The sequence below is a fragment of the Siphateles boraxobius genome, unplaced genomic scaffold (assembly GCF_051911475.1).
Source record: "Siphateles boraxobius isolate OS27281-9 unplaced genomic scaffold, OSU_SipBor_1 5, whole genome shotgun sequence".
NCBI classification, from domain to species: domain Eukaryota; kingdom Metazoa; phylum Chordata; class Actinopteri; order Cypriniformes; family Leuciscidae; genus Siphateles; species Siphateles boraxobius.
The window spans coordinates 11016009-11031611 of record NW_027509141.1 but is presented as its reverse complement, the minus strand read 5'-3'; the positions used below and the strand labels follow the sequence as shown (position 1 = coordinate 11031611).

At 40.3% G+C, this 15603-nt stretch overlaps 1 protein-coding gene across 1 annotated transcript; it reads left to right on the top strand.

Moving 5' to 3' along the window:
* Nucleotides 1–8175: 8175 nt before the first annotated feature.
* Nucleotides 8176–9206, top strand: LOC143711380 (uncharacterized). Its single transcript, XM_077202821.1, has 2 exons — nucleotides 8176–9016; nucleotides 9119–9206. The coding sequence occupies exons 1-2, from the start codon at nucleotides 8283–8285 to the stop codon at nucleotides 9204–9206; spliced, it is 822 nt and encodes a 273-aa protein (XP_077058936.1). The 5' UTR covers nucleotides 8176–8282.
* Nucleotides 9207–15603: the final 6397 nt, after the last annotated feature.

The following is a 15603-nucleotide window of genomic DNA, read 5'->3' as shown; positions in this document are numbered from 1 at the left end:
TTGTCCGAATGTGCGGCAGCAATAAAAATATCGTACTCCCTCTCAAAAATACGCCAATTCTCGGCGATATTTTCATCAAAAACGAGAGGGTCGGGTCTGCGAAATCCATCCGCCATCACGTTGGGTAGAGGAAAACAACGTTGTCAACTGGCGATAGCTACGCTAACGCGGTCCAATGCAACAGGTTGTTCAACGACGACAGAGAAAGAAAGAAAAAACACTCACTGGCGAGAGGTCCGTACTCGCTTCTGACACCATGTAGAAAGTCTGTATTTGTTGGTGTGAGTCAATGATAACACAGAATGTAAATGACTGCGTTTAATCCAAACATTCGATACCTGGCATCCGATACAGACCAGATAGAAGTGCACCAAAACCACCGGGCATTCTGACTGGCTGAGACAACCCACTACGGTGGCCCATAATAAACAAACTGCATAATCATTTAACCAAACGCCTACACCCGTAAAAAAACGGTAAATCTCTGGCAGCAAAGTTTCCAGACGGATTCCGTTAAATTACAGTAAATAACCACTTCACAAAATTACATGCAAAAACCGTAAAAATACAGAATTTACTTTACAGTCAAAATTGATTAAATTACATTATATTATTGTTGATAATGGCTTATTAAACTGTGAAAAAACAGATACATTTGGTCAAATTACATAAAAGACAGTCAAAATTGATTAAATTACAGTATATTACTGTTGATAATGGCTTATTAATTTAATTTAATGGCAAATTACATTAAAAAGACATTTAACTTTCTGGTTAAACTGTAAATTTAGGGTTTTATAAAGTTATTTTATTATCATGTGTCATGAAACTGCACATGGAACATGGACAGGTGATCCAAACGCGGGCTTTATTAAGAGGAGAATCCAGAGACAGGTACAAGGAAACAGGCAGGGGTCAAAACCAGGTAAGCAGTCCAAACAAACATCAAATCCGTGCAGGGATAAGGCAAACGGGAAACCGGGAACAGGCAGATAATCAAGGAACCGAAACACTAGAATACAAGGAATCTGGAACAAGGCTAGGTAATGCAGTCAGACACATACAAACACTTACAATACTGAGCCCTGAACAAAGGGAAAACTCAGGCTTAAATCAGGGACGCTCAATCTAAAACAGGTGCAACAAATAAACCATAATCAGTCCAGGTGAAACATAATGGAAACAATAAACTAGGAAGGAGTGCCCTCCAGAGGCTCAAGCGGGCACTCCAGCCGCAGATCGTCACATAACCCCCCCTCTAAGGAGCGGCTTCCAGACGCTCCTAAGAGCTCCAGAGGGAGGTCGACGGGGGATGGGATGGAGGGCCAGGCCCGTGGAGAGGCAGGGGGCCAGGCCCATGGAGAGACCTGGGGCCTGGAGACCAGAGCAGGGCAAGAGACCACGGGGAGGCACGCTCCGCAAGTAGCCAGGGCGGAGCATGCTTGGCAGGAAGACAGGCTGGAGCATAAGTGACAGGAGAACAGGACAGAGTACACATAACACAGGACCAGGGCAGAGTACACTTAACAGGGGACCAAGACGTGGGGAGCACAGGGCTGGACAGGACCAGTGACATGGTAAGCTCAGGCGAAGGTGGTTGTTCAAAGGTCCATGTAGGCACCACCTCCATGACCCTCTCAGGTGTAGGTGGTAGTGCAAGGGTCCACGTAGATGCCACCTCCATGGCCCTCTTAGGGTACCTATTGCCCCCCCCAAAAAAGTTCATGGGGAAATTGAAAGCTAAAGCCTCCGGGCTGGAAACCGCTACTGGAAAAGGCTCCCGAAGCTTGAGAGGCGCAGGTAAGGCGAGGCGCAGAGGCGGGGCCGGCAGGGCGAGGCGCAGAGGCGGGTCCGGCAGGGCGAGGAGTCTGGGAACACCCACCGGAGCCTGGCGAACCAAACGAGTCCTCCTCCTCCTCCTGCGACGGCGAGTCACTGGGCTTGATACACTGACTTGACTGGATTCACTCATTTGGCTCGACTCATTTGATTCACTCAACTTGGTACTAGATTCACTTGACATGGCACTAGATTCACTTGACTCGGGACTTGACTCACTTGACTCGGCGGCACTTGACTCACTTGACTCGGCGGCACTTGACTCACTTGACTCGGCGGCACTTGACTCACTTGACTCGGCGGCACTTGACTCACTTGACTCGGCGGCACTTGACTCACTTGACTCGGCGGCACTTGACTCACTTGACTCGGCGGCACTTGACTCACTTGACTCGGCGGCACTTGACTCACTTGAATCGGCGGCACTTGAATCGGCGGCACTTGACTCACTTGAATCGGCGGCACTTGACTCACTTGATTCGGCGGTACTTGACTCACTTGATTCGGCGGTACTTGACTCGGCAGTTGACTCACTTGACTCGGCACTTGACTCACTTGACTCGGCACTTGACTCACTTGATTCAGCTGGCACGCGCTCAGACTCAGTAGAAAACTCTTGAGGCAGGAATATAACGGAGCTTACGTGAAGTGTTAGAACGTCGGGATTCACATGTTGCGTGGATACGGCGGACCCTTTACGAAGCGCTGGTTCAACTGGGCTTTCATGTAGCGCAAACTCGGCGGAGCACGTGTGATGCGCTGGTTCACCGGGAGAGAATTGATGCGTGGATTCAGTGGGTACCTTGTAAAGTGGCGAATCGTCGGGTCCTTTGTGAAGCAAAAGTTTCAAAAAATCCACAGTAAAAGCCGAACCGCTCATGGAAAGGGCCAGGTCAATATATTGGGTTAGAGTCCAGCTTGAACACGGAAATGGTATAGCAGAGCCGAGCGGTTCAGACAGTCCTCCCCGAAAGAACATCATCAAACAGAAATCATTCAAGTAGGACTGACGAGAGAGCTTCAAAAAATCTGTCACAAAAACCTTGAGAGGACGTTCTCCTTGACGGAGGCTGTGGGATCCATATCGAGGTCCGTGTTCCTCTCAGCCGCTGGATCAGTTGTGGCTCAGTATTCTGTCATGAAACTGCACATGGAACATGGACAGGTGATCCAAACGCGGGCTTTATTAAGAGGAGAATCCAGAGACAGGTACAAGGAAACAGGCAGGGGTCAAAACCAGGTAAGCAGTCCAAACAAACATCAAATCCGTGCAGGGATAAGGCAAACGGGAAACCGGGAACAGGCAGATAATCAAGGAACCGAAACACTAGAATACAAGGAAACTGGAACAAGGCTAGGTAATGCAGTCAGACACATACAAACACTTACAATACTGAGCCCTGAACAAAGGGAAAACTCAGGCTTAAATCAGGGACGCTCAATCTAAAACAGGTGCAACAAATAAACCATAATCAGTCCAGGGTGAAACATAATGGAAACAATAAACTAGGAAGGAGTGCCCTCCAGAGGCTCAAGCGGGCACTCCAGCCGCAGATCGTCACATCATGCTGTCTATCTACCGTAATTTAATTTTAATATATAGTTTTTCTGTGTAAAATAACAATGAAATTATGTATAAAAAAGCAATAAGTACATCAATTCAAATACAAATGTTTGTATATTTACAGTTTAAATTTTTTTACAGATCCAATTTCACAACTTTGGCCGCAATCTCTAATTAAGTACTTAATAATAGCACATTTACAGTCAATTTCTTATAAATTAACTAAATGTATAAGTACAGAAGACCTGCACATTTACAGTATTAGTAATTGAACATAAACACTGAATATCAAGATAAGTGTTAGATAGGAAATACAAGCTTAGTATATAATTTAGAACATGTAAAAATATCCACATTAAAAGGCAATTGCTGTATACCTTTATAATCTAATGTAACTTTTTTTTAAACATTTACAATTACATTTTATCCAAAGTGACTTACCAATTACGATAACAATAGAAGCAACAATGGCAGTGACAAGTCCCAGTTAGTCTAGCACAGTACACATAGCAAGTTTTTTGTTTTTTTAAACAAAGATTTAGTATTATTGGGTCAAGTGTTTACGAAAAAGATGGATCTTTAACAGTTTCTTGAAAATGTGTTGGGTAGGTCATTCCACCAGCAGGAACAGTCCAGGTAAAGGTCAGTGAAAGTGATTTTGTGTCTCTTTGGGATGATGGCACCACAAGGCGCCGTTCACCTGCAGAATACAAGCTTCTGGAGGAGACATAGTTCTAAAGTAGTGAGTTTAGGTATAGGGCTACCTTTAAAGATCACTCTTGCTGCAGCATCTGGATCAGTTGAAGAGGTTTGACTGATGGTGGAAGAGTTGCCAAGAGAGCATTACAATAGTCCAGTCTGGATAGAACAAGAGCTTAGACCAGTAGTTGTGCAGCTCCGATAGTATAATGATGTATAAGGCAAATCAGCAGGATCACACAGCAAGTATGGTTTGGCTAAAACCATAAGCAGTTCGGTCTTGGCAAGGTTGATTTGAAGGTGAAGGTCATTCATCCAGCAAGAATGTTCCATCAGGTAGGCTGAGATGCGAGCAGCTACCGTCAGATCATCTTGCTGGAATGAAGGGTAGAGATATGTCATTAAGATAGCAGTTATAGGAAAAGCCATGTTTCTAAACGACAGAGCCTAGTTAAAAAAAATATATATATATATATATATATATATATGGGTGGAATCTAACACAATCATGGTCTTACTGTAGCAAACCCAAACCTTGTGCACACTTTTAGTGCAATCATATGGAAATTAGAAGACTTGGTCAGCATTACGATTTTTTTTAAAGTTAATTCTTCCCATACCTTGTATGCCATGTGATCATCTGCTTTCCACATGACCTGAAATCACACACACACACAAAAAAAGTTATTTTAAAACTATTATTACATTTACACATGTCAGAATATGTTCCATTGGGACAATGCAAAACCTCAACTGACCATGATCTGGAAGCTGAGCAGGAAAGGCTAACAGTAAAGTTTTGAGCTGCCATGTGATTTTAGCTACATTTATAGAAAGTAAAGATGAATAACGATATGATTTACTGTGACCTATCTGCATCAGTTACACCTAGGGATTCATCATGTTATTCATAGTCTTCCTGTTCTAGGCTTTGCTCTATCTTTATCAACAAGTACAGAACTGAATTCGATTTCTTAACGGTTTTGATAGTTACGAAAATTAGCCATGTTTTAACTACGAAGAAATAACAAACAAAAAAACATGCTAACGTTAGGCCTATTTTTAGTAAAACTGTGGTTATCAAAATGGTAATAAATCCGCCAAAAAACGTGGTTACTACAATTTTACTATAGCCTAATAAAATCAAGGATGTTTTTTAAAAGAGAAGAATTTTCAGCTTCCAGACGGTGTTTCAAAATGTCCCGCCGTTTAAGAGATTGATAGACTGACTATCATAACGAAGATTTTATACACAATTGGAAGGACTTTGATACGCATAAAAAGTCTACTAAAGCTTGTTTTATGTCTTTAGAGATGTGGGTTCAACTGATCTTACTTAAAACAGATGGGAAATTGAAATACGCATGCTGCAGTGTTTTGCCCTCCAGCTCTCGACGCCAGTTATGACTGAACAAGAATGCTAGCGTTAGCTTGGAAACTGTCAACTTAACACAAATGTAATAAAAAATATCGGTCACATGTAGTATGAGACTACCTCAGCGGTGATCGGTTGGCATGATGTCTGCAGTGAGGAACCAGGCTCACTGAAAACAGGCGCGTTATTTCCGAACTGTCTGACTGACACTCGCTCCTTCTCACGGCTGCTCCTGACGAATATGATTATAGCTTTGGACCACCGTGATCACACAATCCACTTCACGAGCGTAGAGTCAATTCAAATCTCCCGCTTGCCCTTGACACAGATCTGACTAGCTTGTGGGCGGGATTAAGCAACGGAAAAGTATTGGCGGACAATTTGAATCTGTCATCCCGCGCGCGCGCGCGAGCACACACACACACACACACACACACGCACAGTCACACAAAGCCACGTAATCTGCAGTAACGCAGATTTGGAAAAACTTTCATAAATAAAATATGAAATTAGGGGAGAATCATACAAATGATGATCAAAATGAGCATCTATTTGCAAGACAAAATTAAAGGACTAAAATGATTCAATAGGCCTGCCTACTGTATACGCCTAATGTATTTACATTTACTAACTTATTATTTAACCCTAAGGGGTCCAAAGTGTTTTTGCGGTCCTGGAGGTGTTCTGACATGCTCTGACATTTGTGCTTTTTTCAGTTATTTATAAACATGTTAATGGCAAAGGTTTAAATTCACTCTATATAGCACAAATGGGGCTACCATAATATGTGAGCAAGATGTATGTACATGTTTGTATTTTTGAGAGAATATTGTTTATGCATGGTTATTGAAAAAACTAAAACTTAAAGTCTCTGAAATAAGGCCACAAAACACACTAAATATGTGTCCACAAGACTTTTGACTAATGGATGTTCTCGCCTAGGATTTTTGCTTCAAAATGATCTGAAAATCATCCTGCCAAATCATTCACTTAAAACAATACATTGATTTAAATTTAGTAAAACACTTTTTGTTTGGAAAGGCAATATGCGGAATGGGCGTGAATCATGTATAATGGTCTGATTCACACCTGTGTAGACAAAAGACCTCCTTAATGAGCCTGCATAATGAGCTTTTCACAGGTGTGTCACTGAGCCACAAGAAAGAATACAAGGACACAAGAAAAGAAATATATATATACTACAAAATTGGTTCACAGTTGGAAACATCTAGAAAAAAAGAGTATTTTTCCACTTGTATTTTTGCTTGCAAATTGTATAATATCCAAGGTGAACATTTCTAGTAATTGTGTAGTTAATTCTCATACTGTATTTTCAGAAAGTTTTGGATATGTATCCTCTCCCAAAATTTGTCACTAATAAAACACAATACAAATAATTTGAAGAGAAGGCTTATGTTGACCTTTTAAGATTTTGTTTACATCTACATTGTAAATATATTATTTGCTATTTTATTAAAAAGGTTACAATTACAGCAACAATTAAAATAACAATATTTCAAGTGTAATATTTCTTTGTAAAAACTAAAGTATACATTTTATCATACATTTAAGGATTAAGGATTCATTAGTTTGAATAAAGCCTACATAGGAACAAACACTATAATAGCATCCTAGTTGATGACTCTATTTTTGACAAAACAAACATAGCCTAATGTATTTAACATTTGAGCAGAAATTGGTGAACAAAAGCTTATTCAATGTGGCAGTAGTCTAGTTTACAGTAAACAGTTGATAATCTATCCAAAACTAGTCAACGAAATGTTGTCTTTCATATTTCGTCTGTAACATAGGCATATCGTTCTCTTACGAGAGGACAGAAAGCTCTCGGACTAAATCTAAAATATCTTAAACTGTGTTCTGAAGATGAACAGAGGTCTTACGGGCTTGGAGCGACATGAGGGTGAGTCATTAATGACATCATTTTCATTTTTGGGTGAACTAACCCTTTAAGGATAATTTTTTGGCTTCAATATCTCGAGAAGATAAATCTTTCCCGTAGCGTAAGCTAAACTTACGCAATACTCGTTCCCTCTCTAGAGAGAACGAGTTTACGTTAGTAACCGAGTATCGTTTGTTGTTTTTATGAGCCTATATTAGGGCATATAAATATTAATTTGCAGTTTAATACGTTGCTAATACAAAGACATTTTAACGTTATTTCATCATATTTCAGTCGATTTTCACTCATCTCAGTATAGCAATAGGGTTTGGTAAAAACTGTTCAGTTCATTCATCCACACACAGCCGCGATTCATATTTAAACAGTCTTTTTGCGGTTTACATACACTATGATATCGCGTAAACAGAGAATATTTATTTTAGTTTTGAATTAGATATTTTAAAAGTAAAAACTTAAATGGTTATAAAGATATATTGCTCATGCTTGTGTGAATTTTCATCCTGCTTAAGGTTCTGTGCGCATGCGCGTGCGGTTTGTGTTTGTGTTTGGAGCTCCGTCGAATTGATTCATTAATCCTTGATTTTCTTCTTTTCAACTCATTTATAAACAAGCACTTTCTATTTTTATATCATGGGAACTTATAATCGCTACTATTCCTTATAAAAAACAATCGGATTACTTTGATATCGCTACTTAGATCCAACTTTGCGAATCTCGGCTACTAGCCTTTAGTCCGCTAGCATTTCACGCGTGGCCACGCGCCTACCGACCGTCTTATTTTACACCCGTTTCACTGAAAGGATACAGGTTATATCCAGCATTTCACTCCTAAATTAGTAGTGATATTGGTAGTATCACTACTAATTTACTGTTCATCTGTTATAATGGCGAACATATCGGATGTGTGTCTAACGTTACCTCTGAGTGCAGGTGAGGACACATTCGAGCTGATTTCGGTACGATTGGAGCTGGAATCGGTGGAGAAACAGATCCGTGGTCTGCTGGAGAAACAAGCCGAGCTGCGGGATCGGCGATCAGCGCTTGAAACGTCACGCGCCGATGCTCATAAGTCAGTGGTTAGTAACTTTTTGACTCCGACTTCGTCTACTCCGTGCGTTTCTCTCCCCAGGAGGACGCGATCATCTCTGGCATCATTCACTCTGGCACCGACACAACACCATGGACCCTGGGTGATCCCACAGCGAAAGACACGAGCCAGGACCAGAGCAAGAACCTCACCGCCCCTCCCGGTCTTCGAGATCTCCACCCGGAACCGCTTCTCCCCCCTTCGCGAGTCGGAACGCGACGACGCCGTGATCATCGGCAGTTCCATGGTCCGTCATGTCCGCGCTACCTCAGGTAAGGGTACGGTGCGCACTCACTGCTTTCCTGGTGCTCGTGTTCTTGATGTCGCCGCACAGGTTCCCGAGATCCTGAACGGTGACGAGCGCGTCGGAGCTGTGGTGCTGCACACGGGAGTGAATGACATCAGGCTGCGGCAGACGGAGGTTCTGAAGAAGGACTACAAGAGCCTGATCGAGACGGTACGCAGCACAGCGCCTGAGGCAACGATCATCGTGTCTCGACCGCTTCCCACGTACCGACAAGGACAGGAAAGGTTCAGTAGATTATTTGCACTAAATGAATGGTTAATGTCATGGTGTAATGAACAGAAACTGCTCTTTGTAAAAAATTGGAATCTATTCTGGGAGCGACCTAGGCTCTACCGTGCTGATGGCCTGCACCCCAGCAGAATCGGAGCGGCTGTGCTGTCGGACAACATCTCCAAGACGTTACACACCATATGACTAGAAATTCAAAGTCCAAATCACAGTCTTTGCTGTGCCAAATTAATTGAAATAAGTAGTGTAGAACATTATATAGAAACTGTGTCTATTCCTCGTTTAGTGAGGCCATATAATAAATCTACTGTAGGATCTAGGAAAAATCTTATTGTAATTAAACCTGAAAATCTAAATATCAGTGAACAAAAACAATTTCTAAAACTAGGTCTTCTAAACATTAGATCGCTCACACCTAAGGCGGTTATTGTAAATGAAATGGTCACAGATAATAGCTTCGATGTACTTTGCCTTACTGAAACCTGGCTTAAACCAAATGAGTATTTTGGTCTAAATGAGTCTAGTCCACCAGGATACTGTTATAAGCATGAGCCCCGTCTGATCGGTCGTGGCGGCGGTGTTGCAACAATCTATAGAGATATTCTTAATGTTACTCAGAAAACAGGTCACAGGTTTAATTCGTTTGAAGTACTTGTACTAAATATTACGCTCTTAGATGTAAGAAAGAAATCCCTATTATCTCTAGCCTTGGCTACTGTATATAGACCTCCAGGGCCCTATGCTGATTTCCTAAAAGAGTTTGCAGAGTTTCTCTCAGATCTATTGGTCAATACCGATAAAGCAATAATTGTTGGAGATTTTAACATACACGTAGATAACACAAATGATGCGTTAGGGACTGCGTTTACAGATTTATTAAACTCTTTTGGGGTCAAGCAAAACGTCAGTGGTCCCACTCATCGTCTAAATCATACACTAGACTTAATTATATCATATGGAACCAATCCAACTGATATAGATATTATACCGCAAAGTGACGATCTCACTGATCATTACATGGTAACTTGTATAATACGTACTGCTGAAATTTGTCATGTTGCGCCACGTTATAGACCAGGCAGAACAATCGTTCCAACCACTATAGATAGATTCTCAAATAGCTTACCTGATCTATCTCAGCTGCTCAGTGAACCTAAACAAACAGATGAACTAGAGGAAATGACTAGCAGTTTGAGCACCATTTTCTCTAGTACATTAGATATTGTTGCACCAATTAGATCAAAAAAGGTTAGAGAGAAAACTAAAGCACCTTGGTACAACAGTGCTACGCATGTTATCAAGAGAGAAACTCGTAACTTAGAGCGTAAATGGAAACAAACTAATTTAGAGGTCTTTAGAATCGCGTGGAAAGTCAGTATGTCACGTTATAAAAAGGCTCTAAAAGCAGCCAGGGCTGAGCATCTCCACAAACTAATAGAAAATAACCAAAATAATCCAAGGTTTTTATTCAACACCGTGGCTAGACTAACAAATATACAGACATCACCAGAGCAAAATATTCCGTTACAGTATAGTAGTAATGATTTTATGAACTACTTTAATGAGAAAATAGAAAGCATCCGTAACACAATTGTAAATGTACACTCTTTTATGGTATCTTATGATTCAGCCTCAATTATCGCCCCTCTGGAACAACTACACCGCTTTACAACTATAGGACAGGAAGAGCTAAATAAACTTATCATTGCATCGAAACCAATAACATGTTTATTAGATCCAATACCCACTAAACTACTGAAAGAAGTGTTACCTGTAGTGGAAGAGCCTCTTCTCAATATTATTAACTCGTCTTTATTTTTAGGTCATGTTCCAAGAATATTCAAGCTGGCAGTAATAAAACCTCTCATTAAGAAACCGCAATTAGACCCAAATAACTTAGCAAATTACAGACCCATTTCAAATCTTCCATTTATGTCTAAAATACTAGAAAAAATTGTGTCCGCTCAATTGTGCTCTTTCTTGCAAGAAAATGAGATATATGAAAAATTCCAGTCAGGATTCAGACCGCATCATAGCACGGAAACTGCGCTAGTTAAAATTACAAATGATTTACTTTTAGCTTCTGACCAAGGCTGTATCTCAATACTAGTTCTACTCGATCTAAGCGCTGCGTTCGACACTATCGATCATAAAATACTCCTGGATCGACTACAAAACTACACTGGTGTTCAGGGACAGGCATTAAGCTGGTTTAGATCGTACTTATCAGACTGTTATCATTTTGTCTGTTTAAATGGGGAAAAATCAAAGATAACGTCAGTAGACTATGGAGTGCCGCAAGGATCGGTGTTCGGCCCTCTGCTCTTCTCAATATATATGCTCCCACTTGGTAATATTATAAGAAAACATGGACTTAATTTCCACTGTTATGCTGATGACACTCAATTATATATTTCATCACGGCCAGATGAGAACACTAACTTATCAAATTTGACGGAGTGTCTCAAAGATATAAAATGCTGGATGACGCGTAATTTCCTGCTACTAAATTCAGATAAAACGGAGGTATTACTTATTGGTCCAAAAAACTACCCACAAACTCACTTACAATACAACTTTAATATAGAAGGATGTCCAGTTACTTTATCCACTACAGTAAAAGACCTGGGTGTTATACTAGACCGCAACTTGTCTTTCGAAAATCATATTTCATATGTTACAAGAACAGCCTTTTTCCACCTTAGAAACATTACAAAGCTACGTAACATGCTATCTGTTTCTGATGCAGAAAAGTTAGTTCATGCATTCATGACCTCGAGACTAGATTATTGTAATGCTATATTAGCTGGCTGTCCTGCATCCTCAATAAACAAGCTACAGTTAGTGCAAAATGCAGCTGCTAGAGTTCTTACTAGGTCAAGAAAATATGATCATATAACACCAATTTTATCATCTCTACACTGGTTACCTATCAAGTTCCGTATCAATTACAAAGTACTATTACTGACGTATAAATCCCTAAATGGTTTAGCTCCTGTGTATTTAATGGACCTTCTATCGCCCTACAATCCATCGCGTTCTTTAAGATCATTAAATTCGAGGCTTCTGGTCATTCCTAGGATATCTAAGTCCACTAAAGGAGGAAGGGCGTTCTCACATTTAGCTCCAAAACTCTGGAATAGCCTTCCTGATATTGTTCGAGGCTCTGACTCGCTGTCCCAGTTTAAAACTAGATTAAAGACGCATCTCTTTAGCCAAGAATTTACATAATGCTTACATTTTATACCACTGCTGAATCAGATCAAATGCATTTAATATTATAAAACTTGAAGAGTCTGTAGGTTATTTGTATAGGTTGCATAGTATTAACAGTCATTACGTTCCTGTGTATATTGCGTGAATGACGGGTGGTTGGGTAGATATTGTGTTTTGCGGTAGGTGGTATGCCATACGGAACCGTTGCCACTGAACCTGCTTTAACAACGACAGTGGGGCTCGACAGCCTTAGTCAAACGGGTCGGCGCGTATGGTTGGGCTGCGGAGAGATTTTGAGATTGTGGTTGGGTCTCAGTAGCAGGAGGGATGTAGAGGTCAGTAAGCAGGGCTGAGTTGAGTGGGGGACGGAGGGGGGTGACTCTGGGACGCAAGAATCACTGTCTTCATTTTTTTTATCATTTACGCCCGTGTTATGGAAATCATTATGAACAGCAGCTACGCTAATTATTTTCCCTTTTTGCTCTCTGCTGTTATCTCGGGACGCGAGTCCCGAGAAAAACGGCGTTCGTCAGCTCCAGTTTGTATCCAGCCTTTCACCGAGACTTCAGGTACGCCAATCACAAAGCCTGTGAAGAGACGACTCAACACCGGCGATATGGACCCTCTATGGTGGACGGCACTGATCCTCAACAACTCGTCACAGATGATCCTCAACAACTCGTCTCAACACCGGCGTGATTACTTGGACTTCCAAATGATGGAAATGGATAAATATTCTAAATGTCCGATCCAATCTGACTTGTAATGCTGCCCGAATCATAAATCATGCACTGTTCCTTCGTTGGCCAGAGGAGAACTGGCCCTCCGACTGAGTCTGGTTTCTCCCAAGGTTTTTTTTTTTTCTCCATTCTGTCACCTGATGGAGTTTTGGTTCCTTGCCACTGTTGCCTTGGCTTTTGGCTTGCTTAGTTGGGGACATTTAATATTCAATAATATTATTGATCTGCCTTACTTAAGGTGGACGTTGACTCAATTTTCTTTTAGAAACAAACTCTGTTATATTATTTTCATGTTATCACTGTGAAGCTGCTTTGATACAATCTGTATTGTAAAAAGCGCTATATAAATAAAGGTGACTTGACTTGACTTGACTTGAATAGTATTCGCTGAGCTTTGTTTAAGTTTAGAGACGTGCTCCAGAAAAAAGTTAACGGAGACAGAGAGGCAGAAAGCACACCCTGTTTATTTTCTTTATTTTACAAAAGCACACGGTTTTGATGCTAATGTGAGTGTACACAAAAAAAAGAAGACCCTCTATAGTTTATAGTCATGTATTGATTTTATTTATATGACCAAAAATGACTGAGTATTTTAAGTCTATGTTGCTGTGTGGGAAAAAAACAGCAAAACACGCCGGCGCGTTTCTAGACCCCAGAGGGTTAACCTTAAAACACACTTTAACCCCCACATGCTTAATGATCTTCAATAAAAAACATATTAAATGACTGCTGATTTCTGCAGTTATACCTTCTTTTCTTTGTTTTATTATTTCGCAGAAAGAAATCTGTAAATTATTACTTAAAGGTGCCTTGTGTAATGTCCGCCAAAAAATCAATTCATACTCCACATTCCATACCAGATGGGGGCAGTATACCTCCAGAAATTGAGTTGGTCTACTAGAGTAACAAACGAGAAAAGGCATAGTCTCTATGCTCCGCCCCTACCTTCATAACGACCCTAGAGCCATAGCCGAAGCCGAGCCAACTCCTAATAGAGGACGTTTTGACTCCAGAGGAACGTTGGTTGATGTCAAGTGATTTTTAAATATGACATTTTCAAGCTACACCCCTTCACCTTTACCAGTGAATATTTTCATATTCGTTTTGTTCACATTACATTTTTATTGTTAGTTTGAATTACATTAATTTGACAGACAGCATTCGCCGATGTTGACCAAGCTAGCGCCATTCAGAGCTGCCAACTCTCACAAATTCACAGTGAGACACACACAATTGACACTTTTCACACACTCTCAGTCACGCCACACATCATTTTTGTCACGCACAGAAAAATCGCAAAGCAAAGAGGACACGGAGACCGACAGACTAGACAGAACAGTTTAGTTATGATATAAAAAATCTCAGCACTCAGATTCTGTCAATTTTATTACGCAATTCAAACAATAAATATAATTTTGGTGCTTGTAAATGTTACGCGACAGATCCCTGGCGCACATGAACCGATCATCTCTACTAGCTAATAGTAAAAAAAACACGAACACCATTGAAAGATACAGTACGCAACAACTTACCAAAATGTATTCCTCATACATAATATCGACGATTTTATTTATCGATTTTAATCAGCGTGCAGAGGTCAATAACATAGCTGGAGAACAAATATGTCAGATTTACCTCAGGAAAGCAATTTAATAAACATAATATAATTAGCTAATGTTACATTTTACCATCAGCTTGGTAGAGACGGGCTCTGGTAGATAACAGGTGAAAACCGGATCGGATCTGTCGGTAGAGCTAACTATTAAACACATCAGGTTCAAGTACGCCCACAAGCCGTGCGAGTTATTCGTGTATTGCAGTTTGGCTGGTGGTTATGTTGCCCGCATACCGCCTCCCATGGCCGAAACTGGTATTATGACACCTGTCGGGCCGTGGCTAGTAATTTAGCATGCAAATTCAGGTTGATATCTCTGCAGCACTATAACTTGTAATTTTTAATGACATCATCACCCTTATTTCTTCTCATTCTTTTGATGCGTGTAGCTAATTTTTTTGGATATTTTTACCTCAATTCTTACACATGGCACCTTTAAATTGTGGTGGTTGCTATTATTATCATCAGATAAAAAGACAGTTAACCTCTTAGCGTTCTTGCAAAATTTGCCTAAAACGCCTAAAAAAGAATGAAAACAGTTTTTTTTTTGGTTGAACAAATGCTTTTATTATAACAAACTTGGAACCATTTGGATTGTTTTGTTTATTAAAATTTAAATAAAACGTATCTAATCAACTAAATTCAGTAATTGATAATGAATTAGATAAACAACTTATTTTTAACATAAACAATTTATTAAAATGTTTAAGTCAAGTCAAGTCATCCTCATTTATATAGCGCTTTTAACAATGTTTCAAAGCAGCTTTACAGAGATAAAGATATAATTTAAGGTAACAGAGATTGGTTTGGTTTTATATAGTGGCTCTTGAAAAATGTTTTTTCCAGCTAAAGTTAGTTTTGATTGATTCACTTCCGTCTAAATGATCATTTGTTATTAAATTAGGGGCCGCTAAGACGACACCGTTCTCTCTAAACAGACTTTAAACGTGAACCTGTGATAGACGCTGATGGCGTTCACATGCTCATTAAGAATTGATTCTATAGTTATGTG